The 15,354-nt window shown below is 43.6% G+C and overlaps 1 protein-coding gene across 5 annotated transcripts in view; it reads left to right on the forward strand.

Annotated features, from left to right (window-relative positions):
- Positions 1–15,354, forward strand: part of LOC140205755 (calcium-activated chloride channel regulator 1-like) — an 88,585-nt gene that overhangs the window by 42,906 nt on the left and 30,325 nt on the right. For 4 of the 5 annotated variants that reach the window (XM_072273356.1, XM_072273358.1, XM_072273357.1 and 1 more), the window contains 3 exons: positions 10,567–10,788; positions 14,704–14,928; positions 15,010–15,187. In XM_072273356.1, the coding sequence (XP_072129457.1) occupies positions 10,567–10,788; positions 14,704–14,928; positions 15,010–15,187 (625 nt within the window). The remainder of the gene's footprint in view (positions 1–10,566; positions 10,789–14,703; positions 14,929–15,009; positions 15,188–15,354) is intronic. The other variant, XM_072273361.1, reaches the window with a different exon arrangement.

Raw genomic sequence — 15,354 nt, forward strand, 5'->3', positions numbered from 1 at the left:
GGTATCGTCCGCAAATTTAATTATGGAGTTGGAGGTTTAGATGGGGGTGCAGTCATGTTTGACGAGTGTGTAGAGCATAGGGCTCGGCACACAGCCCTGCAGGGTGCCTATTTTTAAGATGAGGGTGGTGGAGGTGTGCTTACCAATTCTGACTTGCTGTGGTCGGACTGTGAGAAAGCCCATGACCCATGAGCACAGGGAGGAACCAAGGCCAAGAGTGTTCAGTTTGCTGACCAGTTTTTGGGGGATGACTGTGTTAAGTGCAGAACTGAAGTCCACAGATAACGTCCAATGGTCCGGCAATAGTCTTTGCATCATCAATGGGGATGGGAGAGATTACAGAGGATTGGAGGGTTGCAGATGTTGTTCCCTTATTCAAGAAAGGGAGTAGAGATATCCCAGGAAATTATAGACCAGTGACTCTTACTTCAGAGGTTGGTAAATTGATGGAGAAAATCCTGAGAGGCAGGATTTATGAACATTTGGAGAGGCATAATATGATTAGGAATAGTCAGAATAGCTTTGTCAAAGGCAGGTCGTGCCTTCCAAGCTTGACTGAATTTTTTGAGGATGTGTCTAAACATATTGATGAGGGTAGAGCAGTATATGTAGGGTACATGGATTTCAGCAAGGCATTTGATAAGATACCCCATGCAAGGCTTATTGAGAAAGTAAGGAGGCATGGGATCCAAGGGGACCTTGCTGATGAAGACTTACCCATTAATAAATGTTGTAAGTTCAAGCAAATCCACTGATAGAAAGGTTGTGAGTGGTAGTAAAAATCTTCTGAGGTGTATATATTTCAATACTAGGAGTATTGCGGGGAAGGTGGATGAGTTGAGGGTGTGGATTGACACGTGGAATTATGATGTTATAGCAATTAGTGAAACTTGGCTACAGGAGGGGCAGGACTGGCAGCTTAATATTCCAGGGTTCCGATGTTTCAGATGTAATCGAGGCAGAGGAATGAAAGGTGGGGGAGTAGCATTGCTTGTTAGGGAAAATATTACAGCAGTGCTCAGGCAGGGCAGATTAGAGGGCTTGTCTACTGAGTCCTTATGGGTGGAGCTGAGAAACAGGAAAGGTATGGCCACATTAGTGGGTTTGTATTACAGACCACCCAATAGTCAACGAGACTTGAAAGAGCAAATCTACAGAGAGATAGCACGCAACTGCAGGAAACATAAAGTTGTGGTGGTAGGGGATTTTAATTTTCCATACATTGATTGGGACTCCCATACTGTTAGGGGTCTAGATGGTTTAGAGTTTGTAAAATGTGTTCAGGAAAGTTTTCTAAATCAATATATAGAGGGGCCAACTAGAGGGAATGCAATATTGCATCTCCTGTTAGGAAACGAGTTAGGACAAGTGACGGAATTCTGTGTAGGGGAGCACTCTGGTTCCAGTGATCATAACACCATTAGTTTCAATTTGATCATGGACAAGGATAGATCTGGTCCTAGGGTTGAGGTTCTGAACTGGAAGAAGGCCAAATTTGAAGAAATGAGAAAGGATCTGAAAAGCGTGGATTGGGACAGGTTGTTCTCTGGCAAAGATGTGATTGGTAGGTGGGAAGCCTTCAAAGGGGAAATATTGAGAGTGCAGAGTTTGTATGTTCCTGTCAGAATTAAAGGCAATTTGAATAGGAATAAGGAACCTTGGTTCTCAAGGGATATTGCAACTCTGATAAAGAAGAAGAGGGAGTTGTATGAAATGTATAGGAAACAGGGAGTAAATCAGGTGCTTGAAGAGTATGAGAAGTGTAGGAAAATACTTAAGAAAGTAATCAGGAGTGCTAAAAGAAGACATGAGGTTGCCTTGGCGGTCAAAGTGAAGGATAATCCAAAGAGCTTTTACAGGTATATTAAGAGCAAAAGGATTGTAAGGGATAAAATTGGTCCTCCTGAAAATCAGAATGGTCGGCTATGTGCGGAACCAAAGGAAATGGGGGAGATCTTAAATAGGTTTTTTGTGTCTGTATTTACTAAGGAAACTGGCATGAAGTCTATGGAATCGAGGGAATCAAGCAGTGCGATCATGGAAACTGTACAGATTGAAAAGGAGGAGGTGCTTGCTGTCTTGAGGAAAATTAAAGTGGATAAATCCCCGGGACCTGAGAGAGCGTTCTCTCGGACCTTGAAGGAGACTAGTGTTGAAATTGCGGGGGCCCTGGCAGAAATATTTAAAATGTCGCTGTCTATGAGTGAGGTGCTGGAGGTTTGGAAAGTGGCTCATGTTGTTCCGTTGTTTAAAAAAGGATCGAAAAGTAATCTGGGAAATTATAGGCCGGTGAGTTTAATGTCGGTAGTGGGTAAGCTATTGGAGGGAGTACCAAGAGACAGAATCTACAAGCATTTGGATAGACAGGGACTTATTAGGGAGAGTCAACATGGCTTTGTGCGTGGTAGGTCATGTTTGACCAATCTGTTGGAGTTTTTCGAGGAGGTTACCGGGAAAGTGGATGAAGGGAAGTCAGTGGATATTGTCTACATGGATTTCAGTAAGGCCTTTGACAAGGTCCTGCATGGGAGGTTAGTTAGGAAAATTCAGTCGCTAGGTATACATGGAGAGGTGGTAAATTGGATTAGACATTGGCTCAATGGAAGAAGCCAAAGAGTGGCAGTAGAGAATTGCTTCTCTGAGTGGAGGCCTGTGACTAGTGGTGTGCCACAGGGATCAGTGCTGGGTCCATTGTTATTTGTCATCTATATCAATGATCTGGATGATAATGTGGTAAATTGGATCAGCAAATTTGCTGATGATACAAAGATTGGAGGTGTAGTAGACAGTGAGGAAGGTTTTCAGAGCCTGCAGAGGGACTTGGACCAACTGGAAAAATGGGCTGAAAAATGGCAGATAGAGTTTAATACAGACAAGTGTGAGGTATTGCACGTTGGAAGGACAAACCAAGGTAGAACATACAGGGTTAATGGTAAGGCACTGAGGAGTGCAGTGGAACAGAGGGATCTGGGAATACAGATACAAAATTCCCTAAAAGTGGCGTCACAGGTAGATAGGGTCGTAAAGAGAGCTTTTGGTACATTGGCCTTTATTAACCAAAGTATTGAGTATAAGAGCTGGAATGTTATGATGAGGTTGTATAAGGCATTGGTGAGGCCGAATCTGGAGTATTGTGTTCAGTTTTGGTCACAAAATTACAGGAAGGATATAAATAAAGTTGAAAGAGTGCAGAGAAGGTTTACAAGGATGTTGCCAGGACTTGAGAAACTCAATTACAGAGAAAGGTTGAATAGGTTAGGACTTTATTCCCTGGAGCGTAGAAGAATGAGGGGAGATTTGATAGAGGTATATAAAATTATGATGGGTATAGATAGAATGAATGCAAGCAGGCTTTTTCCACTGAGGCAAGGGGAGAAAAAAAACCAGAGGACATGGATTAAGGGTGAGGGGGGAAAAGTTGAAGGGGAAAATTGGGGGGGCTTCTTCACACAGAGAGTGGTGGGAGTATGGAATGAGCTGCCAGATGAGGTGGTAAATGCAGGTTCTTTTTTAACATTTATGAATAAATTGGACAGATACATGGGTGGGAGGTGTATGAAGGGATATGGTCCATGTGCAGGTCAGTGGGACTAGGCAGAAAATGGTTAGGCACAGCCAAGAAGGTCCAAAAGGCCTGTTTCTATGCTGTAGTTTCTATGATTTCTATGGTTTCTAATATAAGAACATAAGACATAGGAGCAGAATTAGGCCATCTGGCCCATCAAGTCTGCTCCATTATTCAATCATGGCTGATGCTTTTTTTAAACTCCTCCTCATTCCCAGTTCCCGGTCTTCTCCCTGTAACCTTTGATGCCATGTCCAATCACGAACCTATCAATCTCTGCCTTAAATACACCCAACAGCCTGGCCTCCACAGCTGCATGTGGCTACAAATTTCACAAATTCACCATCCTTTGGCTAAAGAAATTTCTCTGCATCTCTGTTTTGAAAGGGTGCCCCTCTATCCTGAGGCTGTGCACTCTTGTCCAAGATTATCCCAGCATGGGAAATATCCTTTCCACATCTACTCTGTCTAGGCCTTTCAGTATTTGAAAGGTTTCTGTGAGATCCCCTCTTGTCCTTCTGAATTCGTGAGAACAGATCCAGAGTCATCAAACGTTCCTCATATGATTATCCTTTCAATCTTGGAATCATCCTTGTGAACTTCCTCTGGACCCTCTCCAACGCCAGCACATCTTTTCTAAGATGAGGGGCCTAAAACTGTTAACAATACTCAAGGTGTGGCCTCCCTAGTGCCTTATAGAGCCTCAGCATTCCTTCCTTGCTCTTGTATTCCAGACCTCTTGAAATGAATGCTAACATGGCATTTGCCTTCCTCACCACCGACTCAACTTGCAAGTCATATTTCAGGTTGTTCTGCACAAGGACTCCCAAGTCACTCTACATCTCAGATTCCTTGATTTTCTCCCCATTTAGAAAATAGTCTGCACATTTATTTCTACTACCAAAGTGTATGACCATACATTTTCTAGCATTGTATTTCATTTGCCACTTTCTTATTCATTCTCCTAATCTGCCTAAATCCTTCTGCATCCTACCTGTCTCCTCAACACTACCTGCTCCTCCACCAATCTTCTTATCATCTGCAAACTTGGCAACAAAGCCATCTATTCTATCGTCTAAATCATTTATATATAGCATAAAAAGAAGTGGTCCCAACACCAACTCCTACAGAACACCATTAGTCACTGGCAGCCAACCAGAATCAAATCTTTTTATTTCCACTCGCTGCCTCATACCAATCAGCCAATGCTCTAAACATCTTAGTAACTTTCCTGTAATACTATGGGCCCTTAACTTTGTAAGCAGTTTCAAGTGAGGCACCTCGTCAAAGGCCTTTTGAAAATCCATATACACAACATTCACTACATCCCCATTATCTATCCTAATTGTAATCTCCTCAAAGAATTCCAACAGGTTTGTCAGGCAGAATTTTCCCTGAAGGAAACCATGTTGATGTTGTACTATCTTATCCTGTGTCCCCAAGTACTCCATCACCTCATCCTTAACAATTGACTCTAACGTCTTCCCAACCACTGAGGTCAGGCTAACTGGTCTATCAGTTCTTTCTGCTGCCTTCCTCCTTTCTTAAAGAGTGGAGTAACATCTTCAATTTTCCAGTTCTCTGGCACCATGCCAGAGTCTAATGGTTTTTGAAAGATCATTTCCAATGCACAACAATCTCTAACAATCTCTTTCTGAACCATGGGGTGCAGTTCCTCTGGTCCGGGTTACTTATGTACCTTTAGGTCTTTCAGCGTTTTGAGCATCTTCTCTCTTGTAACAGTAACTGCACCCACTTCTCTTCCTTCACACACTACAATATCAGGCATTCTGCTAGTGTCTTCCACAGCAAAGTACTCATTTAGTTTATCAGCCATCTCCTTGTCTCCTGTTATTACTTCTCCTGTCTCATTTTCTAGTGGTCCCCTGCCCACTCTCATTTCTCTTTTATTTTTAACATACTTGAAAAAGCTGTTACTGTCCACTTTGATATTAATTACTAGCTTGCTTTCATATTTCATCTTTTCTCTCCTAATGATTTTTTTAATCGCCCTCCGTAGGTTTTTAAAAACTTCCCAATCGTCTATCTTCCCACTAAATTTTGCTTTGCTGTATGCTCTTTCTTTTGATTTTACAATAGCTTGACTTCCCTTGTCAGCCATGGTTGTACGATTTTACCATTTGAGTATTTCTTCATTTTTGGAATACACATGTCCTGCACCTTTCTGATTTTTTCCCATAAACCCATGTCATCGCTGCTCTGCTGACATCCCTGTCAACAGCTCCTTCTAATTTACTCTGGCCGACTCCTCTCTCATACCACTGTAATTTCCCTTACTCCACTGAAATACTGCTATATCAGACTTTACTTTCTCCCTGTCAAATTTCAAGTTGAGTGCAATCGTATTGTGATCACTGGTTCCCAAGGGTTCTATTACCTTAACCTCCCTAATTGCCTTTGGTTCATTCCAATATAGCTGATCCCCTAATAGGCTCAATGGCAAACTGTTCTAAAAAACTATCTCTTAGGCATACAACAAACTCACTCTCTTGAGATCCATTACTAAACTGATTTTCCCAATCGACTTGCATGTTAAAATCTCCCATGACTACCACAACATTGCCCTTTTGACTCGCCATTTCTATTTCCTGCAGTAACCTGTGGTTCAGCTCCCAGCCACTGTTGGGAGGCCTGTATATAAATGCCATCACAGTCCTTTTATCCTTGCAGTTCTTTAACTCAACCCACAAGGATTCAAAATCTTTCGATCCTATGACACATCTTTCTACTGATTTGATGCCATTCTTTACCAGTAGAGCCACAGCACCCCCTCTGCCTCCGATATAATGTGTAACCTTCGACATTCAACTCTCACCTACAACCGTCCTTCAGCCACACTTCAGTGATGGCCACAACATCATACCTGACAATCTGTAATATTGCAACAAGATCATCCACCTTATTTCTTATACTATGTCCATTTAGATACAACACCTTGAGTACTGTATTTGCTATCCTTTCTGAATCTTCAGTCCAATGATTTGATACAGCCTGTTGGCTGCAACTAAGTCCCATCACCAGCCTGTCCTTCCTGACAATCTGACTGCATGCTCTGTTTACCATTCGTTCTATCCTCAGTCCCTTCACACCAGTTCCCACCCCTGCCAAATTAGTTTAAATCCTCCCCATCAGCTCTTTCAAACCTGCCCATGAGAATATTGGACCCCTCAGGTTCAGGTGTAACCCCTCACTTCTGAACAGGACATACCTCCCCCAGAAGAGATCCCAATTATCCAAGAATCTGAAGTCCTGCCCCTAACACTAGCTTCTCAGCCACGCATTTTTCTGTCAAATCATCCGGTTTCTATCCTTACTAGTTCTCAGCCAGGCATTTATCTGCACAGCTTCTCAGCCACGTATTTTTCTGTCAAATTATGCGGCTTTTACCCTCACTAATATCTAGTTTCCTCCTCTTCTTGCCAATAATCAGCTCTTTGGTTTTGCTGACATGAGTGAGAAGTTGTTGTTGTGCACCTCCACTCATCCAAAATTCCTATATTCTGATTCATCACCTCCTTTGATTCGGCCAACAACAGTAGTTAAACTTAAATATGGTATTGGAGCTGTACTTAGCCTCACAGTCATAAGCATCAAGTGCGTAGAGCACTGGGCTAAGCACAGACCCTGGAGCTGATGCTGTTACCAATCTGAATGAACTGGGGTCTGCAAGTGAGGAAATCGAGGATCCAGTTGCCGAAGGAGGTATTGAGGCCTAGGTCCTGGAGCTTATTGATTAGTTTTGAAGGGATGATTGTGTTGACTGCAGCGCTATAAAGAATGAAGAGCACCCTGATGTATGCATCTTCACTGTCCAGATGTCCCAGGCTTAAGAGAAAAGCCAATGAAATGGCATCTGCTGTGGACCTGTTATGATGATAGGCAACTGGAGTGGATTCAATTTGTTTCTGAGAGGAGTTGATAGTGTTCATCGTCAATCTCTCAAAGCATTTCATCACAGTGGATATAATTGCTACTGGACAACAGATATCGAGGCAGGTTGCTGCATTCTTCTTCGGTACCAGTATAATTGAAGCGTGCTTGAAACAGGTGGGTAACTTAGACTGATGAAGTGAGATGTTTAGGATATCAGTAAACACTCCAGCCAGTTACTTAGCGCAGGTCTTCAGTACTTGGCCAAGTACGCCACCAGGGCCAGATGTTCTTCGTGAGTTCATCCTCCTTAAGAATGTTCTCATATTTACCTCAGACTGAAATCACAGGTCATTGGGGACTGTGGGAGTTTGTAAAGGTGCCTCCATAGTCTGTCAGTCAAGTGCTAGCATTAATTTTGAGAGTGTCAGAGTATAAAAGCAAGGATGTAATGCTGAGGCTTTATAAAGCACTGGTAAGGCCTCACATAGTGTTGTGAGCAGTTTTGGGATCCTTATCTAAGAAGAGACTCATTGCATTGGAAAGGCATCAGAGAAGGTTCACAAAAATGATTCCCAGAATGAAAGGATTATCTTATATAGGAACATTTAATGGTTCCAGGCCTGTACTCACTGAAATTTAGAAGAGTGGTGGATGGGGGGTGGGGAATGAACTCATAAAAACCTATCAAATGTTGAAAGACTTGGAGAAAGTGGATGTGGAGCAGATGTTTCCTATAGCAGGGTGGGGTGGGGTGATGTGGCTAGGATCTGAGAGCACTGCCTCAGAGCAGTGGGATGTCCATCTTGAATAGAGATGAGGAGGCATTTCTTTAGCCAAACGTTGGTGAACCTGTGGAATTTGTTGCCCCAGGCAGCTGTGAAGGTCAGGACATTGGGTATATTTAAGTTGGAGGGAAATAGGTTCTTGATTAATCAGACTGTGAAAGATATGGGGATAAGTCAGGAGAATAGTGTTGAGGAGGGAAATGGATCAGCCATGATGAAATGGCAGTGTAGCCTCGATGGGCTGAATGTCCTAATTCTGCTCTTATTAGGCATTGGCTTTGTGGGAGAAGCAGAGTGTGGTGATAGATGGTTCCTCTTTGAAATGAGATCTGTATTTAATGTAGTGCCGTAGGGATTGGCACTGGGTACATTGTTGTTTGTCATCTTCATCAACGATCTGGGTGATGATACGGTGAACCAGATCAGCGAATTTGCAGATGACACTAACATTGGAGGTGTAGCAGCCCCTTCCCCGCACAAAACCACCATGGTGGGCTTCACAGCTGAACAGGTGAGAAGACAGCTGAAACATCTCAACCCAAGCAGGGCTGCAGGACCGGATGGTGTCAGTACCAGGGTGCTCAAATCCTGTGCCCCTCAGCTATGTGGAGTACTTCACCATGTATTCAACCTGAGCCTGAGGCTCCAGACGGTTCCTGTACTGTGGAAGATGTCCTGCCTCGTCCCTGTGCCGAAGACGCCGTGCCCCAGCGTCCTCAATGACTACAGACCGGTGGCATTGACCTCCCACATCATGAAGACCCTGGAGAGACTTGTTCTGGAGCTGCTCCGGCCTATGGTCAGGCCACACTTAGATCCCCTCCAGTTCGCCTACCAGCCCCGACTAGGAGTTGAGGATGCCATCGTCTACCTGCTGAACCGTGTCTACGCCCACCTGGACAAGCCAGCGAGCACTGTGAGGGTCATGTTTTTTGACTTCTCCAGTGCGTTCAACACCATCCGCCCTGCTCTGCTGGGGGAGAAGCTGACAGCGATGCAGGTGGATGCTTTCCTGGTGTCATGGATTCTTGATTACCTGACTGGCAGACCACAGTATGTGTGCTTGCAACACTGTGTGTCCGACATAGTGACCAGCAGCACTGGGGCTCCACAGGGGACTGTCTTGTCTCCCTTTCGCTTCACCATTTACACCTCGAACTTCAGCTACTGCACAGAGTCTTGTCATCTTCAGAAGTTTTCGGATGACTCTGCCATAGTTGGATGCATCAGCATGGGAGATGAGGCTGAGTACAGGGCTACGGTAGGAAACTTTGTCACATGGTGTGAGCAGAATTATCTGCAGCTTAATGTGAAAAAGACTAAGGAGCTTGTGGTAGACCTGAGAAGAGCTAAGGCACCGGTGACCCCTGTTTCCATCCAGGGGGTCAGTGTTGACATGGTGGAGGATTACAGATACCTGGGGATACGAATTGACAATAAACTGGACTGGTCAAAGAACACTGAGGCTGTCTACAAAAAGGGTCAGAGCCGTTTCTATTTCCTGAGGAGACTGAGGTCCTTTAACATCTGTCAGACGATGCTGAGGATGTTCTAGGAGTCTGTGGTGGCCAGTCCGATCATGTTTGCTGTTGTGTGCTGGGACAGCAGGCTGAGGGTAGCAGACACCAGCAGAATCAACAAGCTCATTTGTAAGGCCAGTGATGTTGTGGGGATGGAACTGGACTCTCTGACGGTGGTGTCTGAAAAGAGGATGCTGTCCAAGTTGCATGCCATCTTGGACAATATCTCCCATCCTCTACATAATGTACTGGGTGGGCACGGGAGTACATTCAGCCAGAGACTCATTCCACCGAGATGCAACACAAAGCGTCATAGGAAGTTATTCCTGCCTGTGGCCATCAAACTTTACAACTCCTCCCTTGGAGGGTCAGACACCCTGAGCCAATAGGCTGGTCCTGGACTTATTTCCTGGCATAATTTACATATTACTATTTAACTATTTGTTGTTTTATTACTATTTATTATTTATGGTGCAACTGTAACAAAAACCAATTTCCCCCGGGATCAATAAAGTATGACTATGACTATGTTTGACATGTAAAAAGAGATTTAAATAGAATATGGTTCAGATGGGGGCAAATGGGTCTAGTGCAAAAGAGCAAAAAGCTGCATGGACAGGTTAGGTCAAAGGGCATATTTTTGTCTTTGACCAGGTGACCTGTTGATTGAAGGATAAATATCAGGTATAAACTGGGAACAATCCCCTTACTACTCTTTGATACAGCTCTCAGAGATCAGTTGTAACCTTCAGGTGAGGACCTCCTTCTGGTTACCCATCTACTTAAACACATTTTTTTCCAGGCGGTCAGATTCTGCACTGACAAGACCCACAACACTGAAGCATCCAACATGCAGAATAGAATGTGCAATTGCAGGAGCACTTGGGACGTGATCAGTAATTCGAAAGAATTTAGAAACATTTCTTCGCCCTACACTGGTTCAACCCACCCAACATTCACAATTCTACAGGCCAAGGACCGTGTACTTTGCTTAGTCCTCGACGTTTCAGGAAGCATGGTTCGGGTAAGCTCTTTTATAATAAGGCCACTCAATGAAATGTGTAGATAGGGTAACAAGAGAGTTGCATTGTAAATACATTCTGATATTTATTGTTGAATGCTGCTGATTTTTGTTGCATATTGTGGCCTGAGCAATACACCACAGCAAACTCCTCAAATGTGTACATTATATGGCAAATAAACTTGATCTTTGATTCTTGATTTTTGATCGTTGAAGAGAGGCGACAGAGTGGGAGCTCTGCAATATCTTGTCTACAGCATTTCACTTTCATTTACTGTATGTGTGTAGAAAAAAACATATGGACACTATTTGGTTTAAATTTTTGCAAAATGTTGAAGTGGGTTTAACATTCCTGTTGGACTAAGAGACAGCATTCACTCAGTGATGGGGTGAGATTTTGGCTGATGTGTGTAAATGATCATTTAGGCAGCTTTCCCATCTTATTACTTGAGCCGATGTTACTTCTTTCTGTCCTTTATTTCTTCCAATCTATAATGATTAATACCACTCAGAGAAAGGACAGAATGTAGGACGACCCCTTGGACCCAGTGATGCTTTATAATCCAATAGGTAGACGATGGTAGAACAGAATTGTGGATATGAAGACAATCTGATTTTTGGCTGTAACACCTTGGGAAAGGTTTCATTGCTAACGTAATGGTCTTTCTGTAGAAGCAGTGTTTGGGTTATGGTTAGAGATAACGCAGGCATTGGAATGTGAGCCATCCAATGAGGGAGTGTGTTTTCCTGTTGTGTGCCTGACACCAGGGTGAGCTGGAATTTTGTTTGGTGGGAGATGAAAGGAGAAGACATTGGAGAGAAGAGGTCATAGGACTCAACCCAGAGTGGGGCCGTGATCTGATGAAGCTCGGGGAGATCGAAGGGGGATGGGCAAAGGGGAAACCGTGAGCTCCAACTTGTGCACATTAGACTGTTCCATTAAAATGGGATCTTTTCTTATTTTTTCACTTTTTCTTTTCCAACCCTTTAGGCAAATTAAGAATTATGAAGCTAAATTGTTTAATTGTATGTGGTGTACTGTCTGTTATTTCGTGGTACTTCATTGTAACAGGGTAATAAATCACACTGCATCCACTCAAACAGGAGGATTCAGGGTGAGCTCGCACTTCAATCTCACAAGTTTGTTGGAGCCAGAGATTGTCTTCCCTAGATTTACGCAGCTGACGAAACCAGAGTGTTTCACAGCTAACCAGCCATGAATAATACAGAGACTCAAAACAATTAGATTCTTAGGACAGTGTGGCCATCTTTATTATGCTGAGAACACATCTCTAGACATTCCAAACAGCTACATATTGTATGTGAATTTACCCACAAACAAGAGAAAATATGCAGATGCTGGAAATCAAAGCAACACACACAAAATGCTGGAGGAACTGAGCAGGCCAGGCAGCATCTATGGTAAAGAGTACAGTCGACGATTTGGGCCGAGACCCTTTCTTACCCCACCCTGAATTTACTCAACCTGATCCCTCAGCTGGAAGCTGGGAATGCTTGGATAAAATGGCTAGCTTTCTGTGTTCACTTGTCAGACCCTCGGTGTATAATGGTGCAGAGATCACCAGGTGCTGTCAGTAGGTTAAAGTGCCGGCTTTGGTGAACAGCAAGAGCAAGTGAGGTTGGTGAGCAGCAATGGGCTAAGGCAAGGTAGGATTTTACCTTTTTCCTCAACTCCGCTGGTCCACTGCAAGGGCAGTGGTGGCAGTGGGTGGAGTGGCATGTTCCTGAGAGCAGGGAGAAGTTAGGTGTCACTGAGGACAATTTCTCAGACCATATGGATGGTTGGAGCAGCAGTTGGATCAGTGAGCAGAGTACAGGAGGCAAAGACTGTTATAGTCAGCATTTCCAGGAGGTGGTCAGACCAAAAGTTGAGCTAGATATTCATTTTCTAGGGACCAAGGGACTTACTGATAACCTTTGTTTCTAGGACAGAAGCCTGACCTTGCCAAGGGAGACTTGTGCTAACTAAGTTAAACTTCAAACCAATATTCCTTGTTCACCCTCACATCATAAGCAAAAGAACGAGGTTTGCATTGGAGCACGGTTTAACCCAAAGAAACAATGTGATGCTCCTAATGTTCCCTTAGTGTACATACAGTCTATGTATATAAGCTAATCATGTGTATATGCAGAAAATATTCAACAGTCTGTTTTATAAATTACTTTTATGTTTAAATTTATTATGTTTTTATGCTGCATCAAATCCAGAGTAACATTTTGTTCTCCTTTATGCACGTTTACTGAAGAATGATAATAAACAACCTTGAATTGAACTGCATTGGACAATTTATGAAAATCAGAAGAAGCTGATTCTGTTTTAGTTGTAGACAGCAGTAGGAACATTGAAAACAGCACCAAATGAACATCCCACACTCTGGGGATGTTAAGCCCCACATTACCAAATCATCGGACAAAGTCAGCATGGATTTGTGAAAGGAAAATCATGTCTGACGAATCTCATAGAATTTTTTGAGGATGTAACTAGTAGAGTGGATAGGGGAGAACCAGTGGATGTGGTATATTTGGATTTTCAAAAGACTTTTGACAAGGTCCCACACAGGAGATTAGTGTGCAAACTTAAAGCACACGGTATTAGGGGTAAGGTATTGATGTGGATAGAAAATTGGCTGGCAGACAGGAAGCAAAGAGTGGTAATAAACGGAACCTTTTCAGAATGTCAGGCAGTGACTAGTGGGGTACCGCAAGGCTCAGTGCTGGGACCCCAGTTGTTTACAATATATATTAATGACTTGGATGAGGGAATTAAATGCAGCATCTCCAAGTTTGCGGATGACATGAAGCTGGGCGGCAGTGTTAGCTGTGAGGAAGATGCTAAGAGGATGCAGGGTTACTTGGATAGGTTGGGTGAGTCGGCAAATTCATGGCAGATGCAATTTAATGTGGATAAATGTGAAGTTATCCACTTTGGTGGCAAAAATAGGAAAACAGATTATTATCTGAATGGTGGCCGATTAGGAAAAGGGGAGGTGCAACGAGACCTGGGTGTCATTATACACCAGTCATTGAAAGTGGGCATGCAGGTACAGCAGGCGGTGAAAAAGGCGAATGGTATGCTGGCATTTATAGCGAGAGGATTCGAGTACAGGAGCAGGGAGGTACTACTGCAGTTGTACAAGGCCTTGGTGAGACCACACCTGGAGTATTGTGTGCAGTTTTGGTCCCCTAATCTGAGGAAAGACATCCTTGCCATAGAAGGAGTACAAAGAAGGTTCACCAGATTGATTCCTGGGGTGGCAGGACTTTCATATGAAGAAAGACTGGATGAACTAGGCTTGTACTCGTTGGAATTTAGAAGATTGAGGGGGGATCTGATTGAAACGTATAAAATCCTAAAGGGATTGGACAGGCTAGATGCAGGAAGATTGTTCCCGATGTTGGGGAAGTCCAGAACGAGGGGTCACAGTTTGAGGATAAAGGGGAAGCCTTTTAGGACTGAGATTAGGAAAAACTTCACACAGAGAGTGGTGTATCTGTGGAATTCTCTGCCACAGGAAACAGTTGAGGCCGGTTCATTGGCTATATTTAAGAGGGAGTTAGATATGGCCCTTGTGGCTGCGGGGATCAGGGGGTATGGAGGGAAGGCTGGTGCAGGGTTCTGAGTTGGATGATCAGCCATGATCATAATAAATGGTGGTGCAGGCTCGAAGGGCCGAATGGCCTACTCCTGCACCTATTTTCTATGTTTCTAAGTAAATGTGCTGGTCACTTGCTCATTCAGTAATGTGGGGCTGAATTGCAACAACCTGACTCCAGCAGAATGGTCACAGCTTCATGGTTTACATCATTAAGATTCAGTTGTATCCAGCACTGTCTGGTCCATTAAACAGGGCTGAGATTAATCTTACATCACACTTTGTGCTTTATGTTGGTGAACAGGAGAATCGCATTGTCAGGCTTCGACAAGCTGCTAAGATATTCTTGCTGCAGATCATTGAAGGAGGATCACAAGTTGGAATTGTCACTTTTAACCATGAAGCCAACACTCAAGTACAGTTAGAAAAGATTGTTAATCCTGATGTGAGGAAGCATCTTGTACAACTGCTACCAATATCAGCTGAAGGGGGAACGAGAATCTGTGCGGGGGTTCGATCTGGCTTTCAGGTAGGTCTGGAAAACTTCATTAACAGATTCCTTTCAGGGATTACATTTTACCCAACTTGTTGACAACTCATTGTCTTTCAGGTACTTCGTGGTGATGATGGAGATACAAGTGGTGATGAAATTATTTTGCTTACGGACGGAGAGGACAACAGTATTAACAGTTGTTTCACAGAGGTGGAACAGAGTAGAGCTACGATCCACACAATTGCACTAGGGCCAGAGGCAGCCAAGAATCTAGAGCAGCTCTCAGCAAAGACAGGTAACCAGCACCAAATAGCCAGATAGTTAGCAATGGGATGAACAGTGTGAGAACATTTTTGGAGATGGGGCAGAGATTCACCAGGATATTTTCTGGGGTGGAGATCTTCACCAATGAGGAGGGATGACACAATTGTAGTAATACATTTGATTTATAGACTCTGTTCC

Source organism: Mobula birostris, chromosome 12, assembly GCF_030028105.1.
Source record: "Mobula birostris isolate sMobBir1 chromosome 12, sMobBir1.hap1, whole genome shotgun sequence".
Classification (NCBI taxonomy): domain Eukaryota; kingdom Metazoa; phylum Chordata; class Chondrichthyes; order Myliobatiformes; family Myliobatidae; genus Mobula; species Mobula birostris.